This window comes from Meles meles, chromosome 2 (assembly GCF_922984935.1).
Source record: "Meles meles chromosome 2, mMelMel3.1 paternal haplotype, whole genome shotgun sequence".
NCBI classification, from domain to species: Eukaryota; Metazoa; Chordata; class Mammalia; order Carnivora; family Mustelidae; genus Meles; species Meles meles.
Window position 1 is genome coordinate 159,025,517 of NC_060067.1, and position 16,146 is coordinate 159,041,662.

Here is a 16,146-nt window from a genome sequence, read left to right on the forward strand (position 1 = left end):
AGACTCACTATGAGACATTACTTGATAAAACTATTTCACTTAATGGGTGCCTAAGTGTCTCTTCAAAGGAGAGGAAAAGTATTGATTACCTCTAGGATTTAAAGTCTGAATGAATGAAAGAAGGCACTGATTTGAATCCTATGAGATAGATTAAACCTAAAATTTGAGATCTGAATGACTGAAGGAAGATGTCGATTGAAGTCCTGATGTTGCCTCTTAATAGTCAGTTAATTTTCTAACACTGTCTCTTTATTTGCAAGACTGGAAAAATAACAATAGCTATTTTTTCCTGTGCCATGGATTATTACAAGGGATCAATTAGATAATGTGGTGAAGTGCTTTACATAGTGTGAAACGCTAGACAAATATTAGGTTTGTATTGCATATTACATAGGCTTAATGAGACCGGTTACTTGGTTAGATTAATTGGCTTCTGGAATAATGCGATGTTGAGGCAGGATTTGTGGTTAAGGTATTGGAAAGTTAAAGTCCTATTTTGCTCCGGAACTCATCACTAACCTAAACTGATGAATGTATTTTTCAACCTAATCCCCTCAAAGTTTGAGACTTCAGTTTTAAAACCTCATTCATGGAGAATTAACTGGTTGGAGGGTGAGGCCAAGGCAGCTAAGACTATGGAAGTTTGTGTGCATCAGTTTGGTTTTTTGAGGAAAGGGGGCAAGGTTCGGAAGCAATTAGTTGGAGATCACAGCAAAATTCATGAGGATATTGACTTAGCTTGAGAAGTAGAGCATGAAAAAAATTCTCCCACCCTACTGAGCATATGGTGCTGGTTTAAATGTGGCCCGGTGGGGGCTGGACAGAAACAAAGGAAGATGAGCAAAACCTGATTCTAATCAAGAGAAGAAGACCTTTCAAGTTAGCTTTCTTTCTTTACATCCTACAGTAAATCCATGGTTTTACTGGTCCCTTTGTCCATGGGGAGTCAGTTTTATTCCTACCTACTTCTGATTCAATTCAGGGTGACCAATATTTGGTCCAAACCCACACGGGATAAGTTTGGAGTAAAAGAGATTATCTTTACTTTCAAATTCTGAGCAAATGAAGGTGAGCCCAGTCCCCACCGGAATTTGCCCAAGTGGGAAATTAACATTTCGAATGTCAATTGATGCAATTCGTCAGACCTGATAACAAAAGCTAGTTGCTTATTCCAGGCAACAGTGCACTTCATTCTCAATCTGTTATTCTCTTCCTTGCATTTATAAACAGAAGCTTTTATGCCCACCAAAGGAGAAAGAACCCCTCTTCTCCTGGCTGGTCAGTGCAAACCTGGGTCCAAGGCCTTTAGAGCAGGGCACCGGCTGGATCTCAGCTGCACTCATGCTCCACAGAGGGCGCCTCTCTTCATACTCTGAAGTATTTCTAGGTTAGGTCACTGGCATTGGTGAGAAGTCACAGATTCACACCAATGTGTCTGTGGACATGTGTCTGTGGTTTCTGAGAGAATGAGTGGGCATTTGTAGCCTGTAAATTTATCCTCCCCCTACCCCCAGGTGTAGATATCCTTACTCTTTAAATTTTGGAAATTGGTGGTATATATGGGTGGAAAATAGAAAACATCTGTCTTCTCTAATGACCACTTACAAGAGTTCCATTCATGATGGCTAAAATTCCAAGTTTTAGAAGTCCTTGAGGAATTGTGGAGATCTGCCTGAGGAAGACTGACAGAATAAAGTAATTTGTCTCCAAGTCAATGACAGGCTACAAGTGGATTCTGAAAATACAGCAAAGATGAAAATTGAACGGGCTGCTGAATTGATCTTGAAGTACTTAGACAAAAGGAAGCATGATATCCAGGGGAGTACAAATTCCCTAGAAATTAACTTTCTTTCTGGGGTCGACAGACTCATACATTAGGGTCTGAGTCCCTGATCCAGTCGATGGACTATTTCATGCTATCCTTGTGAACGAGTTGGGGAAACGTGGGTGAGGCTGCAGGAGTAAATTGAATTTACCTGTATCGAACATTTACTAATGAGCATGAACTTTCGCAGGATTTTGGAGGACCTGAAAGGCACGGGGATATTTAGCCCAGAAAAGGAAAAAAAAAGTTTCTTTTTTTCCCCTTTTGCAGGAATAACATAGCAGGTGTTTTAAAATATGTATATGTATTTTTTAAAAATTTATTTATTTCACAGAGAGAGAGAGTACAAGCAGGAGAAGCAGCAGAGGGACAGGGAGAAGCAGCCTCCCCACTGAGCGGGGAGCCGGATGTGGGGCTTGATCCCAGGACCCCAGGATTGTGACCTGAGCCGAAGGCGGATGCTTAACTGACTGAGACACCCAGACACCACTTAAAATACTTTTAACAGCTCTGCCATCAAAGAGGAATTAGACGTTTCTGTATCCCTGTATTTGGGATTAAGGAAGCAGATTTCCTAATGTAAGGGAAAAGGTTTCTGTCAATCAGTCTTTTGAGGTAGCAAGTATTACTTTCCTCACAAGTTCAAGAAGAGGCCATTCATCTTTCTTGGACATTGTCTAGTGGTTGCTAGTATTAAAGGGAAATTGGATAAGATCATTTCTTCTGGTCTTTTCTAGACTTTTAGATGCTGAGATAAGGTTGGAGAAGTAAGTTAAGTAGTCAGAAAGCAAACGAACACCTTCCTCTTTGTCATCATTACTAAAGGAGCAAATTAAGATTTTGTCACACAGGAAAGGCTTACATTCCTAAGTGCCTGGGATTCGAGATAAATCAGGAATAAGGAATCTTTATAAAAGCCATGAATAACAAGAATTTCCTAAAAGCATCACATCATGATATCAGCCCTCAGAAGAAAGGGAGTACTGCATTCTTTTTTTTTTTTAAAGATTTTATTTATTTATTTGTCAGAGAGAGAGAGAGAGCAAGCAAGCACAGGCAGACAGAGTGGCAAGCAGAGTCAGAGGGAGAAGCAGGCTCCCTGCAGAGCGAGGAGCCCGATGTGGGACTCGATCCCAGGATGCTGGGATCATGACCTGAGCCGAAGGCAGCTGCTTAACCAACTGAGCCACCCAGGCGTCCCTAGTACTGCATTCTCTTTTTTAGAAGGCAAGAATGTTTTCCAGATGTATTCAATCCAATTAGAATTGTGATTGCCATATAATAATTTGAGCTGTGAATATTGCATTTTCTCTCACATTCTAGAAGTAAATTGTCTGAAAAGCAGATCCCTTTGTAAATGTAGTCAATCTTTTCTTAGTGTCCAGAGTTATCTGCGAGTTTTCCTTTTCCTCCCTAGTCAGATTGTGGAGGGTCTTGATTCTCATTTTGAGAGCTCTTGAGTTCTTTTGACCATGTAACCTATTTTGAGAAATACGGTTTATACCTTGACCCATATATGATTCTAACTGAAGCCAAATATTTGAGAAAGAACACTTATGCATTAATATAATACCCTGAACTTGTCAATTCAGTTCATTGATAATTACTGTTCATGCCTCACTAATTTCACAGGATTTGCAGATGAAAAAAACAAACAAAAAACTATTACCATAGTCAATAATTTCTGGAAACTCAAATAATGGCAGAATAAATGAGAGGGTGGAGGTTTTGCCACTTAGGACATTTGATAAAAGATGAACTTGTGGGGCGCCTGGGTGGCTCAGTGGGTTAAAGCCTGTGCCTTTTGCTCGGGTCATGATCCCAGGGTCCTGGAATCGAGCCCTGCATCGGGCTCTCTGCTCAGCGGGGAGCCTGCTTCCTTCTCTCTCTCTGCCTGCCTCTCTGCCTACTTGTGATCTCTATCTGTCAAATAAATAAATAAAACCTTTAAAAAAAAAAGATGAACTTGTTACAGAAAGATAAAGTTTGCATATATATTGCATGAAAAGTCCTGGGTTTGCAATGAATTTACATATTCCTCTTCACTTCCTTTCTTCTTTTCAGCTTCCTCTCCCCGCCTCCCTAAAAAACACACACACACACCCCTTGCAGAAGCTACTGTAATGTTAAAGTCCGTGTGAGAGACTGCATTCATTCTGTGTATCTTAAAGCTTCACATCTAGGGAAGCACGTTTTAGCCTAAAGCACGTCTGTCTGTTTACGAACACATTCAGGTGACCAGGGAGATAATAGAATTGCTGATACACGGCTCTTTGCGGCTTGGGTAACCATTCTTTTATTATCAGGAAGGCAAATGCAATTTTTAAGATCAAAGTGGACATCTCTTGGAAGCTACATTTATTACAAAAGGCTAAAGTGTCCACATTCCCAGGAATCAAAGAGACTGAAAAGCCAGAAAAGCAGTAGTAGTCAAGAGGTGAATGCAATCTTTGACGGACAGCAACCACCGAAGTCAGTGACAGGAACAAGAGGTAATTTAATTCTGAAAGTTACCAACTCTGCAAGCTCCCGGCTTAAGCAAGGTGCCTGATAATGGTGATGGTCACAGACAGGGTCTGCCTGACAAACAATTTCGACTGCCAAGGCAGGGACTGAGAATACTTTCCTAGTTTTCACGTTCTGAGATTTCCTTGGTAGCATTTTGAACCCATTTCTGCCAGGAACGGGAGCCCCACTCACTGACTGCAGGGGAGATAAAATAGAAGGTCATTATAACCCAGTCACTGTTAGAGAGTATTTGGAAAACCATCATGGATGAATTCGAGCCCTGAAAACATGGCCACCTCGGAGTAACAACCAGACTGTGGCTGTTCCCCTGTCAGCTGCCATCTAATGGCAGTTCCACCATATTTAGGGTTCTTTTGTATCCTCCTCCAAGCCCCAACATGGCTTTAAATGCCCCTACCCCCATAGGCCCCTTTTCCAAGGCTTTCTGATAGTTAACATCAGGAAAGCCTGATGAACATCTCTCCAGCTGGGCCCTCTTCAAATGCTTACTGGAAACTCCATCTCTAAAGAACTTTTCGAGTAGTTTTAAATATCCTCAAAATCTTGGCCAAAGCATTTGGAAGAATAACAATGGGCCTTTATTATTTCTTCTCAAAAACTCTCCAGCAATTTCAGAGTATGAAGAGGCCTTCAGAAATTCTGGTTACTTGGTGAGTGTGCTTCATGTTACAAAAGGAATCATTTACCTCCCCCTTTTTATCAGGCTAATGTCTTCTGAAAGTCCCCCAGCATTTCCAAGAGTTTATCTTTCCAGAGACTAGAATCACAAGAAGCATTTGCTGATGTTTATCACATACTTTTTGGAGTTTAAAGGGTTAGTGTTACATAAATGATTTTTATATACTTGGCAGCTTCTCCACTGTAAACTTTTACTGCCCATATTATTAATGAAAAGACAGTATCGATTCTAACACCTTTGAAACAGACCCTTAGAAAGTATGCAAAGCCCCAATCACAGACATTTTTCTTGTCCTAAGAAAAAAAATATATGATAGTTTCGGGGCGCCTGGGTGGCTCAGTGGGTTAAGGCCTCTGCCTTCGGCTCAGGTCATGATCCCAGGGTCCTGGGATCGAGCCCCATATCGGGCTCTCTGCTCCGCAGGGAGCCTGCTTTCTCTTCTCTCTCTGCCTGCCTCTCTGCCTAGTTGTGATTTCACTCTGTCAAATAAATAAAATATTAAAAAAATATATATATATGATAGTTTCAAATTTATGAAAGCTTTAATGTGATCAAAAGGGTACAGCAGGAGGAATAGTTAATAGTATGCCTTGGGCAATCTCTGGGCTCACTTTTGGAAAAAGTTTACCATTCACCATTAATGGACCTAAGAGTTGGTCAAACTAAGCTAAATATATATATTTTTCTTTTTCTTGGCATGCACAATTCTCATGCTCACACTGGGGGGGGGGAGGACTTAACTTTGTAGAGACCAATAGATTATTATAAATTCTTACCTATATTGAACTTAAATTAATGACAGGCTTATCGAAGATTATTTACACTGGATACATCATTTTGATTGAACTCCCCAGGTTCAAGATGTTGGAGCACTACTCAGAAACACTGCCCGCCGTCATCGTTCCCAACAGGGTGTAAACAGAGGCTTAAATCCTGCTTCCTATTTTACATCATTTTCCAATGAGAGTAAAGTAAAATAGTTAATTTAAATGGTTCTTTAGGGAAAAGGCAAAAGAACAGAGAGAACTGAGATGAGGAAGGGACCGTCCGAGAGAACAGTTACAAGAGAATATGTATTTTCAGTGAACTCTGCCTTTCCTGATTCTTACGTCCGCACACTTCCTCTGATGCTTTGCCAGGTTTGATAAGGGGATGGATTCGTGTACTTGGTGCAACTTGTAATTTTCTACAACTTGTAGGTCTGACTTTTCTCCAAGGGGTGGATATTGTTGCCACCTGTTTTCTTCCATTTTATTAGAGATAATTGTCCTCATGGGTCCCAAGTTGACATGCCTGAAATGAGTAAGCTGCCCTCTGTCCCACAGCCTCTCCCTCAGCTACTCACTCAAAAGGGTCGCTGGGATCTGCCCTCTGGAGCTCTGGAGGGATGGGGATCCTTTTGTAGTACATTTCCCAGTCGAAGGCGCCTCGCATGGCATCCCCAGCTTGTGCCTCATACCCAAAGTGGTTGTGGTCAATGACATCGATCATGGGGCACACGATGGTTTTGTGGTTTAGTGCAATTTGGTCTGAAAAATGAAAGCACAAAATAGGAAATGACATGCCTGCCTAGGCCATCCATCATTTTTTCAGCAAAGAGAAGCCTACAGATCCTTCCTAATGTGGGGATGCTGCTTGCAGCCGGGTTTCCTGCGGTTGTTAGAGGGCTTTGCGAAATCTCTTCCAAGGCTGGACTTAACGTGATGGGACAGTGATTAGGTACAATTAGTGTTGTCGTGTTTTCCTTTGAGAAAGTTATGTCCCGGAGAGGCTTGCAGAAGTCCATTTAGCTCTACCTCTGTCACATTTTTGCTCTGACCTGTCCCCAATCTGTCATTTTATAGTGCATCCAGCAGGCATGGAGTATAAACAGTATTTGTGTTCCTTCAAGCATACAGCGGGAGCTTGCTGAGAAAATATTGTCCTGCTTTCTGGAAGTTCCAAAATGTAAATATTTAACTTCATGTTTCTTTTCTTTAGCCTCTAACCTTATGATGGTCATGATGGCTGCTCCCCCGTTAAATGCTGACAGATCACACAAACAATTCTTTGCTATTGTCCTTTGATTGTCCTTTGTTTATCAAAGCTATACGTTTTTATCTTTTCTCATTTTATCCAAAAACGTAGTAGATGGCCTGATGCTACTGTTACTATTTCTGCCTGCTACTATCAAATTCTTGAGCAACTGCTAAGTGGTTTATAGTCTTGGTAGTTCAACCCATAAGGTGGCTGCCATTGTCATTCTCAATCTACAGACGAGGATACTGAGCTCAGAGAAGCTAAATAACTTGTCAAAGGTCACTCATCCTTGGAGAGCAAAATCCAGGATGCAATGCCTGCCCAACAGTCCTATCCTAAAACCCGTGGTCTTTCCAGTTCTCCATGATGCTTCTCACTTGATATCTTTTTCAGTCCCAGCTCCTTCCTTTTCCATGTAGATGTTATTGTTGTGGGACTTTAACAGCACAGGAAATTGGCATTTACGCACGTCGCCTCACCTGGAACAGCTACAGGTGACATAGGGTTGACTATTGAACAACAAAGGTTCGAAATGCACAGGTCCACTTATGAATAGATATTTTTCAATATAGTACAGTGCTGCAAATGTATTTTCTCTTCCTTATGATTTTCTTAAGAACATTTTACTCTCTAGCTTACTTTATTGTCAGAGTAGAGTATGGAATACATATACCGAACACGGTAAGTGTCAGTTGACTGTTTATGTGATTGATAAGTTTTCTGGTCAACAGCAGGTTATTTGGGGAGTCCAAGGTAACACGTGAATCTTTGACTGTGCAGGATGTTGGTGTCCTTAACCCCTGTGCTGTTCAAGGAGCCAACCATATTTTCTTCCCACGAATGTGCACTCAGTATTTATTATAACAAACATATGGTCTGACCAAACTTTTAAGTATGAACATCTGATTTCTGGCTATTTGGATGATCTGCTGTGGCATGTGGAATAAAATACATTTAAATATCTTAAAAAACATCTTTTAGAAATAATGAGGTTCAGCTAGTTCAGTATCATTATTTTGATGTCTCTGATGGGGCAGGGTGGGGAAACCTCAGAATCCTATAGATCTCCCCTCCATATTTATATGCCCCTTCCTTCCTCCCTCCCTCGCTCCCTTCCTCCCTCCCTCCCTTCCTTCCTTCCAATTCAGCAGCTATTTATTGAGTAGAAATTCTATGCCTGCCACTTGTCTAGGTTCTGTGAACACAGCAGTGAATAACAACCACAAAAATCCCTGTCTTTTGCAATGGAGCAAAGACAATCAATATACATAATAAATCTCTAAATTACATAGTACGTTTGAAGGTGATAAATGTGATAGAAAGAAGATAAAACAGGACAAGGGGAGTATGATGTGGGCATGTGGCAAGGTAAACGGCATGGCCCCAGGAGGCCCCTGAGACCCTAGAGGTGGCCTTCCTATGATTTCAGGTTATCGGTAGACAGAGAGACCCCCAGCACTATTTCAGGTGATTCTTTGACAAACACCCTATGAGCATCCATTTTCACCTGGGCAAGTCTTATAATGGGTTTTAATCTTTATCTAAATGGTGTTTCCCCATAGATGTCTTTGGCAGAGGAGGCATCATTGCTGTGTCCAAAATATCTCTCCTAGCACCTCTGCAGGTAGTTCAATATTACGGTTTCAGTGACTTTCTTCAATCAAATTCAGAATCAGGTTGATTTACAAGTTCCTTGACCAACAAGGAGTCCCAAGGTGACCCAAAGAGAATGAGTCTGTTAAATTAACTGTCAACTCTCCCTTCAAATTTCCTTTCAGCTCTCATCCAGCTGTTCTAGCTTAGGGTGAAAGCAGCATGACTAATTTTTCATCTAAGGCTTGTGCCTACATTTCAATTTCCAGGGATCAAACAAACAGACTCTTAATGGGAAATTGAAATTCAGGTATAATCCCAAGGTGAAAAATGAACCAAGAAACTGTGTGGCTCCGCCTGTTTTTTTTTCATTTTGGATGATGTGTCAGGACACTGATAGAGGAAAATAAAAAAAGATAGTGATCCTGAGCTTGAATCATTTCTTATCCATCAGGCCTACAGGAAATGAAATGCTTTAATGAGAAAAAGTGGGTTTCTCTTTATTTTTTTCTTTCTTTCTCTCTCTCCCCCCCCCTTTTAGATTCATATGAACAATCAGAGGCTTGATAATTGGCATTTAGGAATTGCTTTGGTTCATAAATAAATTAGGCCTTTTACTGACTTCCTTGAGTATTCGACACCATATAGGTCAAGTTCAGTTTGCAGGAATCTCACTGTTGCTGATGAAACTCTAAATTGCTATGTCCTTGAACAAGGTACTTTTAATTAAAAGCTCAGAGGAGTCTCTGGCCAGAGGAACACTGAGACATTCCTGTTGATTACGATGGCTGGGCAGTTGCCTGGGCAGGTGTGTGCAGATTGGGTGAGGCGGTGGGGCATTAGTCGCTGGTCATTTCCTGTCTTAAATCCTACACAGTTTCAATTGATTCCCGCCCCCCCCCCGCCGAAGACATCTTTTACTAATAGAGTTTTGCTGGTTCTAGCTGAAATCCTACACAGTAGTCAATAGCAAATCATTCTTTCTGAGGCAGCTTATTGTAAAGGCTGTTTTTACTGGCTTTAGCTCCAAGGCCAGGGATATATTTACAATAAAAGTCGATTTAGCGAAATCTGGAAGAATAAGAAGGAGTACAGTATGTGCACACCAAGAACTTTTTAGAAACATGTATATATATATCTCTGTATCTGTAGATCTATATATATTTTTTCCAGTCTGGCAATTTATTCCTCAACCAGTACTGGACTTTATATCTGACTTCATGGTGAAATAAAAAACAAAATAGTCAAGCTCCAACTGAGCCACACAAGCGTTTTCTAGCTTGAATGACTCTTAGTTCTTTCATGTTTCTAACAGTCTAAGTGTAATGTGACAGAGAGGCTGCTTCTTCCCTGACTCTGAGCCATATTGTGAGCCTTAGAGATGTATCATCTGGATAGTAGCTCAGAGTGCTTGAGGGGTCCTCTGTAAACTTGGGAGATTATATATTTAGGGCTCTAGACTGGTGCCAGGAGTTGAGAGGAGAACTGGCATTTTAATCCACAAAAATGTCAGGGCACTTGCACTTGAACTGTATTCTGGGGCTTAATAATTGTCTTTCCTCTTTTCTTAACAGTTCTGTAATAATTGTTAAACTGTGTGTGTGTGTGTGTTTGTGTGTGTGTGAATCTGAACTGTATAGAGATAGTTTTTTCAAAGATCTTATTTGTTTTCAGAGAGAGAGATCAAGCACATGCAGGGAGAGCGGCAGACAGAAGGAGAAGCAGGCTCCCTGCTGAGCAGGGATCCTGATGCGGGACTTGATCCCAGGACCCTGAAATCATGACCTGAGCTGAAGGCCACCCAGGTGTCCCGAGATCGTGTTTTTAAGTACTTTTTTCTTTTAGTATTTACCTAGCCACTATAACTACAATAAAGGAGAACATCTAAACTAAATGAAACCATTGCAAATCTTAAGTTAGACTGCGGTTGGTATTATCTGAAATGGCAATTTTAACGCAGTTTTCTAGTGACCTATTTGTTCTCAGCTGTGGTTAAGATAGAATTCGAGGCTCTCATTGTAAAAACTGTAGAAGGGATCTCTCGCCTTTGTTGATTGCAAACTGGACGGAAGCAAGCCACACACTGCCTCTGAAGGAGGGCGAGTCCCCAGGCCCTGCTGGTCCCCGGAAGACCACCATCAGCATGCGTACTCACTAAGGAGCGGGGGCAGCCAGTTCACATTGACCTCGCAGTGGGAATCCAGGAACGTCAGGACTTCTCCTCTGGCCATAGATGCCCCCAGGAGGCGGGTCCGGATGAGCCCTTCCCTTTTCTTGGTGCGAACAATCCTTACTTTGGAAAAGCGGGCCATATATTCTTCTAACTTATCCTTCAAGTGTTCTAGGGACGAAACAGAATGTAGAGAAAGACCACAAAACATTAATTGCGGCAGAATTATCCGTGGCTGCTTGCACATTAAGTGTACGTGAATGATGACTCCAAGCTTATGTCTATTTTTCTCCTCTCTTCATCTCAAGGAGAGACACTAATAAGATTTTACACCCACAGGTTTTTTTACTTTGTACTTTCCAAAAAGCATTATAAGATGCAAATACTGCCCTTTGTTTGAATACTAGAAGACACAGACCCAGGAGAGCTGTACCATGCAATGACTGTTGGCCAGCTGTCACCATGCTTAGTCCTGGCCAGCTTTCGCCACGGTGGGCATTGGCCCTCTGGTTCCTGTTGTGTAAAGACAGATGAACATTCCAGCATCTGGGCTGTGTTCAACAAGAGGGCTCTTTCCAGCAAGGCCATCCTAGTTTCTGTGTTTTGAAAATAATGCATGTAAAACCACAAGAAAAAAAATTGTATCTCTCAAATCAATAAGAACCAAACAGATTTTTCCCCCCACAGGGTAATAGTAAACTAATAAAGAAGTTCAGCATCTGGCTTCTGATTTGAAGTGTAAAAGTGACTGACTTGCTGTTAAAATTAGATGTGAAAAAAGGAAGGCAGATAGATACTACACGATCATTTTGAACTTAGCTATTTAAGATTAGAAAACAAAAATTTAAAAATGTCTCTTTGCCTAATTAAAAACAAACTGTGGGAACCAAATCGAATCAGATAGCTTATTTACAGCGAAAAAAGATCTCCTCCTGGCTGTTATAAGATGCATTGATATCTTAGATCTTTAATGTCAAATAAGTGTTCTTGGTGTCTTTCTGTGGAATTTGTACTCGTATAATTTATATTCCATGCTTTTATTCTCCTGTATCTAACATAGGAGGGCTTTGCTGGAGTTTCTTTCCTTTTCTTTTCTTTTCTGTCTTTTCAGTGTTCCAGAATTCATTGTTTATGTACCATACCCAGTGCTCCACGCAATACATGCCCTCCGTAACACCCACCACTGCAGTTTCTAATAAGCAACGTCTACTAGTTACGGTAACAGAATCTTAGTAAGCAGTAAGTTCTGTAGTTCCTCTTTCACACTTTCTCTACATGTGTGCAATCAAAGGCAATATTATTTTTAAGTCTCCTCCTATGATCTGTAGAAATAGGGATTCATGTAAGGATTTTGAGTCCTTTCCGTGCAATCCAATGTAACCGAGGTCAGAATTACTCACATCGGAATTTCTTTATACATAAGCCTTCATTTTTATTTTTATTTCTTCTTATTAACGTAGTGTTTAAGAAAAACAAATCTCCATTTCCAGAGTGCCAAGTTGGCTCAGTCGGTTGATGTCCGACTCCTAATTTCGGCTCAGGTCATGATCTCAGGGTAGTGAGATCGAGCCCCACATTGGGCTCCTCTTTGAGCATGGAGCCTGCTTAAGATTTTCTCTCCTTCTCCCTCTGCTCCGCCCTCCACTGTGTGTGCATGTGCACATGCTTTCTCTCTATCTCTCTCAAAAAAGAAACAAACCCCCAAAAACTCAATTTTCTTTTTTTTTTCTGACTGCCCCATAACTAAGCTTTACAAATAGATAAAGTAAAAACTACTTAGTTTTCTAATTTTTCCTACAAAAGAATACTGGTGGGGTCTTTCACAAGAGTGTTTTAGCACAAAATGGGTTTCCTTCTATTTTGTTCTTCCTGTAATGAACAGTGCTATAGAGATCAGAGTACAGAAAGCAAAGATTACAGATCTGGAGTCAGAAGAGACCTAGATGGGGGGTCAGCACCAGTGAAATATATGAATACATGTGAAATATATTCTCTTATCCTGAATTTCCTCATCTACAAAATACAGGCAATTGGGGGATTCTCTTAGAGTGTGTGGGGAGGATCTGGCTTTTGGTCAGAAACCTCACAGTACTCGTTCGGTAAACATTCAATAATTGGAGACCTCCTAAGTCACACGTACTTATGAAGAGAAACAACAGCTTGTCTAGCTGAAGAAATGTCTTTGAAGGCTCAGCCTGAAAGATGAAAAATCTAGAATTTGTATTTCTTGGTGAGATTTTGAAAATTCATCATCTTCTATTTATTGAGAATTTAAAGAATGAAAGGTTTTGGCCAGCAATAAGTGAACACATATAACTTTATGGCGGTATCACAGCTTCTCACAGAAAAGCTGGCTGCAAAGTGTCTCCAACTCTTGAAGACAGATGTGCCATGCCAAGGGCCTACCTTCTGCCCCTCTTCTCTTTGCTTACCCCTCCCCTGTTCCCACCTGTGCAATCTGCACAGAGAGATTCCCAAGGGCTGCACAGCACAGGGGCCGCCTGGAAATAAGACCCGAGCTTACTAACCTGTTAGGGAAATAAAGCAGAAACCTGCAACCTAGTCGTGCAATCAGAGGAAATGAGTAAGTGGCAAGTGATCAGTCCCAGAGCTCTCTATGTGCCAGTCCCGAAAGGCTTGCATTCATTCAGGGTTTCTCACAGTAATAAACGTTTAAGAAGAGGCCATATCTCATTACTGTAGTTTCTTCTGGCTCTGAAATCCTTCCGTATTCCAACGTACAAGCAGGTGTCATTCTATAGGTTTATTTGTAACCTGGCCACAGAAACATAGTGTCTCCTGGAAATGGTGTCACAACAGTCATTGGGGTTGGAAAAGAGTGAACAATTGTTAAACCCACCAAAACAGTGTTTGTTTGTGTTCTTGCATTAAGCCTCACTGTTCTTTGGCAGGTACCACAGTGAGTATGGTCTTGGCAGTCTGGGTGCAGGTACTTCTTTCCTCCCTGACCCTAAGGACTAAAGGGACCTCTTGGGGAGAGGAGGACTAATTCTCTGTAGTTGTGTAGGAGGAAATGGCTCGAGAAGATGACAGTCACTTCCCAGGTAGTCTAACTTGTTGATCACCTGGGAGTGGTTGGAGTAGTTGTTCCAACTTTGGGTTTAGATTTCTCTACTTTTTAGTTTATAAGAAATTCTCTGAAACTCAGCGGGGGACTATCTCTACATGTCTCCTTTCTCTCTATGCACGTTATCTGATTCTGTGTATTTTTCTTTATCGAAGCCCATTTTAATGTACTAAAGGAATTGTATGGTATGAATCCACAAAACACAAAGGGTTTGACCCTAAATAGAGCCCCCTAATCATTCAAATCAATTCTTTTAGTTTGAACTTTGTAGTAATCATTAGGTTGCTTTGTCTCAGAATAATGATCTGGTTGACTGCCCTTGTGAAGGGTCCATTCTTGTTTGGTAGTTCAGCTGTAATTTCTAATTACCCATAACTTACAATGAAAACAGGTATCATCAGTCTGATTAGCAGATTAGATTCTCATACAACGGAGTTCCTGGGGATGGTAGAGATGGCTTTAAATTAAAAACACTTTATATTTCTTGTATATGAACAATTTTTAGATTCATTTCTGAAATATTATTAAAATGATTTTAAACATGATTTTATATGATTTTAATTCAAGTACAGTTATCTCTGAAGATCCCTTTTGAACTTTAATTTTAAATAATGACAAGAGAATTTATGGTATTTTTTATAAAACTGGCAGTTTTCTTTAGGAACTATGAGACATTTGGGGAACCAGAAAATATAAGACCACTAGTTAAAACCTACTTAGCCATATCCTGATGACCCAGACAAGTGAACACAACTTCAAATACACCAGTTTTTGCCAGAGTTTATTGTATCTTTGTGGGGCAATAAGGAATGAAAATTTGTACTCAAGTGAAATTTTGGTGTCCTGCTACTGTGAATATTAAATTTAGCAGTTTTCTCAATTAATTTTCTTTTCCAAAAATTTCACTTATACTCCATGAACTTATATGGAGAATCGATCATTCATTCCTTTATTTAATGTTAGGGGTAGCAACTAAACACTAAAAAAATCTCCTTCAATGATTTGCATAGTCAAGAGTTGAGGACATGAGTAAGTGGGTCACTGCGTCCCATTTAACCTCATTTGCCTTAGCTATAAGGAAGGAAAAATGTATTAAATATTCCTTCTAGTTCTATTATTCTATGGTTCCCCCTGGTGAAGTTTTACTTACAGAGTAAATCTAACCTTATTGAGTACCTAGTTTTTTCACGAAAGCATCCTAATGGTTGGTAATTTGGTGTTTCTTTAGGCTATGTCTCACTTTTGAAAGCAAGAGTCAAATCAAAATAAAGCTAAGGCATATCAAAGATTTAGTCAAAAAGTGAATTCCAGAGTATTTTCTTTGGTCAATACAGTACCTGTCTAATCTCCTGTGGTTCACTGTCTGTAAGACTGTTATTGATGTCAAAATAATGACTTTGAAACAATGTAAGTTCATCAAAGATTTACATCTGTTCAATAAATCATGCTTATTATATCAGAAAATATAGTAACAGAGTTCAGACAGCTTTCTAGTCTACCTCTGAGGAACTGTTCCCAAGGAACAATCTAGAGACTATCATTATTATAGAGCATGGCCAGTGTGTCCCAAGTGGAGGACCCACCAAAGGCCAAGCAAACAGCTGCCCTTAGTGGCTCATTGAGTTGTTGTCCAGCTCCTTCTATCTCCTTTGAATTCCATAATTTACATCCCAAGATGAGAGCAAGAGGGACAGGAGACTCTGTTTATCTAGAGATAGGGATTTCTATATTTATTTATACACCTAAGGAGATGAATGTCTTTGAAGTGTATATGTTGGTTTTGGCAAAATGAAGTAGAGTATGACTTAAGATCATATAGAGTCTGTGTTAGTTAGTTATTATGAGTTCTTTTTTTTTAAGATTTTATTTATTTATTAGAGAGAGATTGAGAACAAGCAGGCAGAGGGGCAGAGGGAGAAGGGGGAAACAGACTCTCTGCTGAGCAGGGAGCACAATGCAGGGTTTGATCCCATGACTCTGGGATCATGAACTGAGCCGAAGGCAGACACTTAACTGACTGAACCACCCAGGCACCCCTAATTGTTAGGAGTTATGAAATGTAAAAGAATATAAACACACATTAACATAAATATCTTCCTTTTGTAGTTAATTCTCATAACAAAAATATACTAGTAAGTACAAAGCTCAGTATTCTGGATAATTTGAAGTTATATCAGAGTGGTAAGTACTTCACCATTAGAGAATATATGTTTCTATTTCTAAATCCACTTGGCATATGTCAT

At 40.3% G+C, this 16,146-nt stretch overlaps 1 protein-coding gene across 3 annotated transcripts in view; it reads right to left on the reverse strand.

Annotated features, from left to right (window-relative positions):
* Positions 1-16,146, reverse strand: part of GALNTL6 (polypeptide N-acetylgalactosaminyltransferase like 6) — a 1,245,596-nt gene that overhangs the window by 186,469 nt on the left and 1,042,981 nt on the right. For 2 of the 3 annotated variants that reach the window (XM_045998475.1, XM_045998474.1), the window contains exons 6-7: positions 10,801-10,986; positions 6,379-6,562 (exon numbers count right to left, since the gene is read on the reverse strand). In XM_045998475.1, the coding sequence (XP_045854431.1) occupies positions 6,379-6,562; positions 10,801-10,986 (370 nt within the window). The remainder of the gene's footprint in view (positions 1-6,378; positions 6,563-10,800; positions 10,987-16,146) is intronic. The other variant, XM_045998477.1, reaches the window with a different exon arrangement.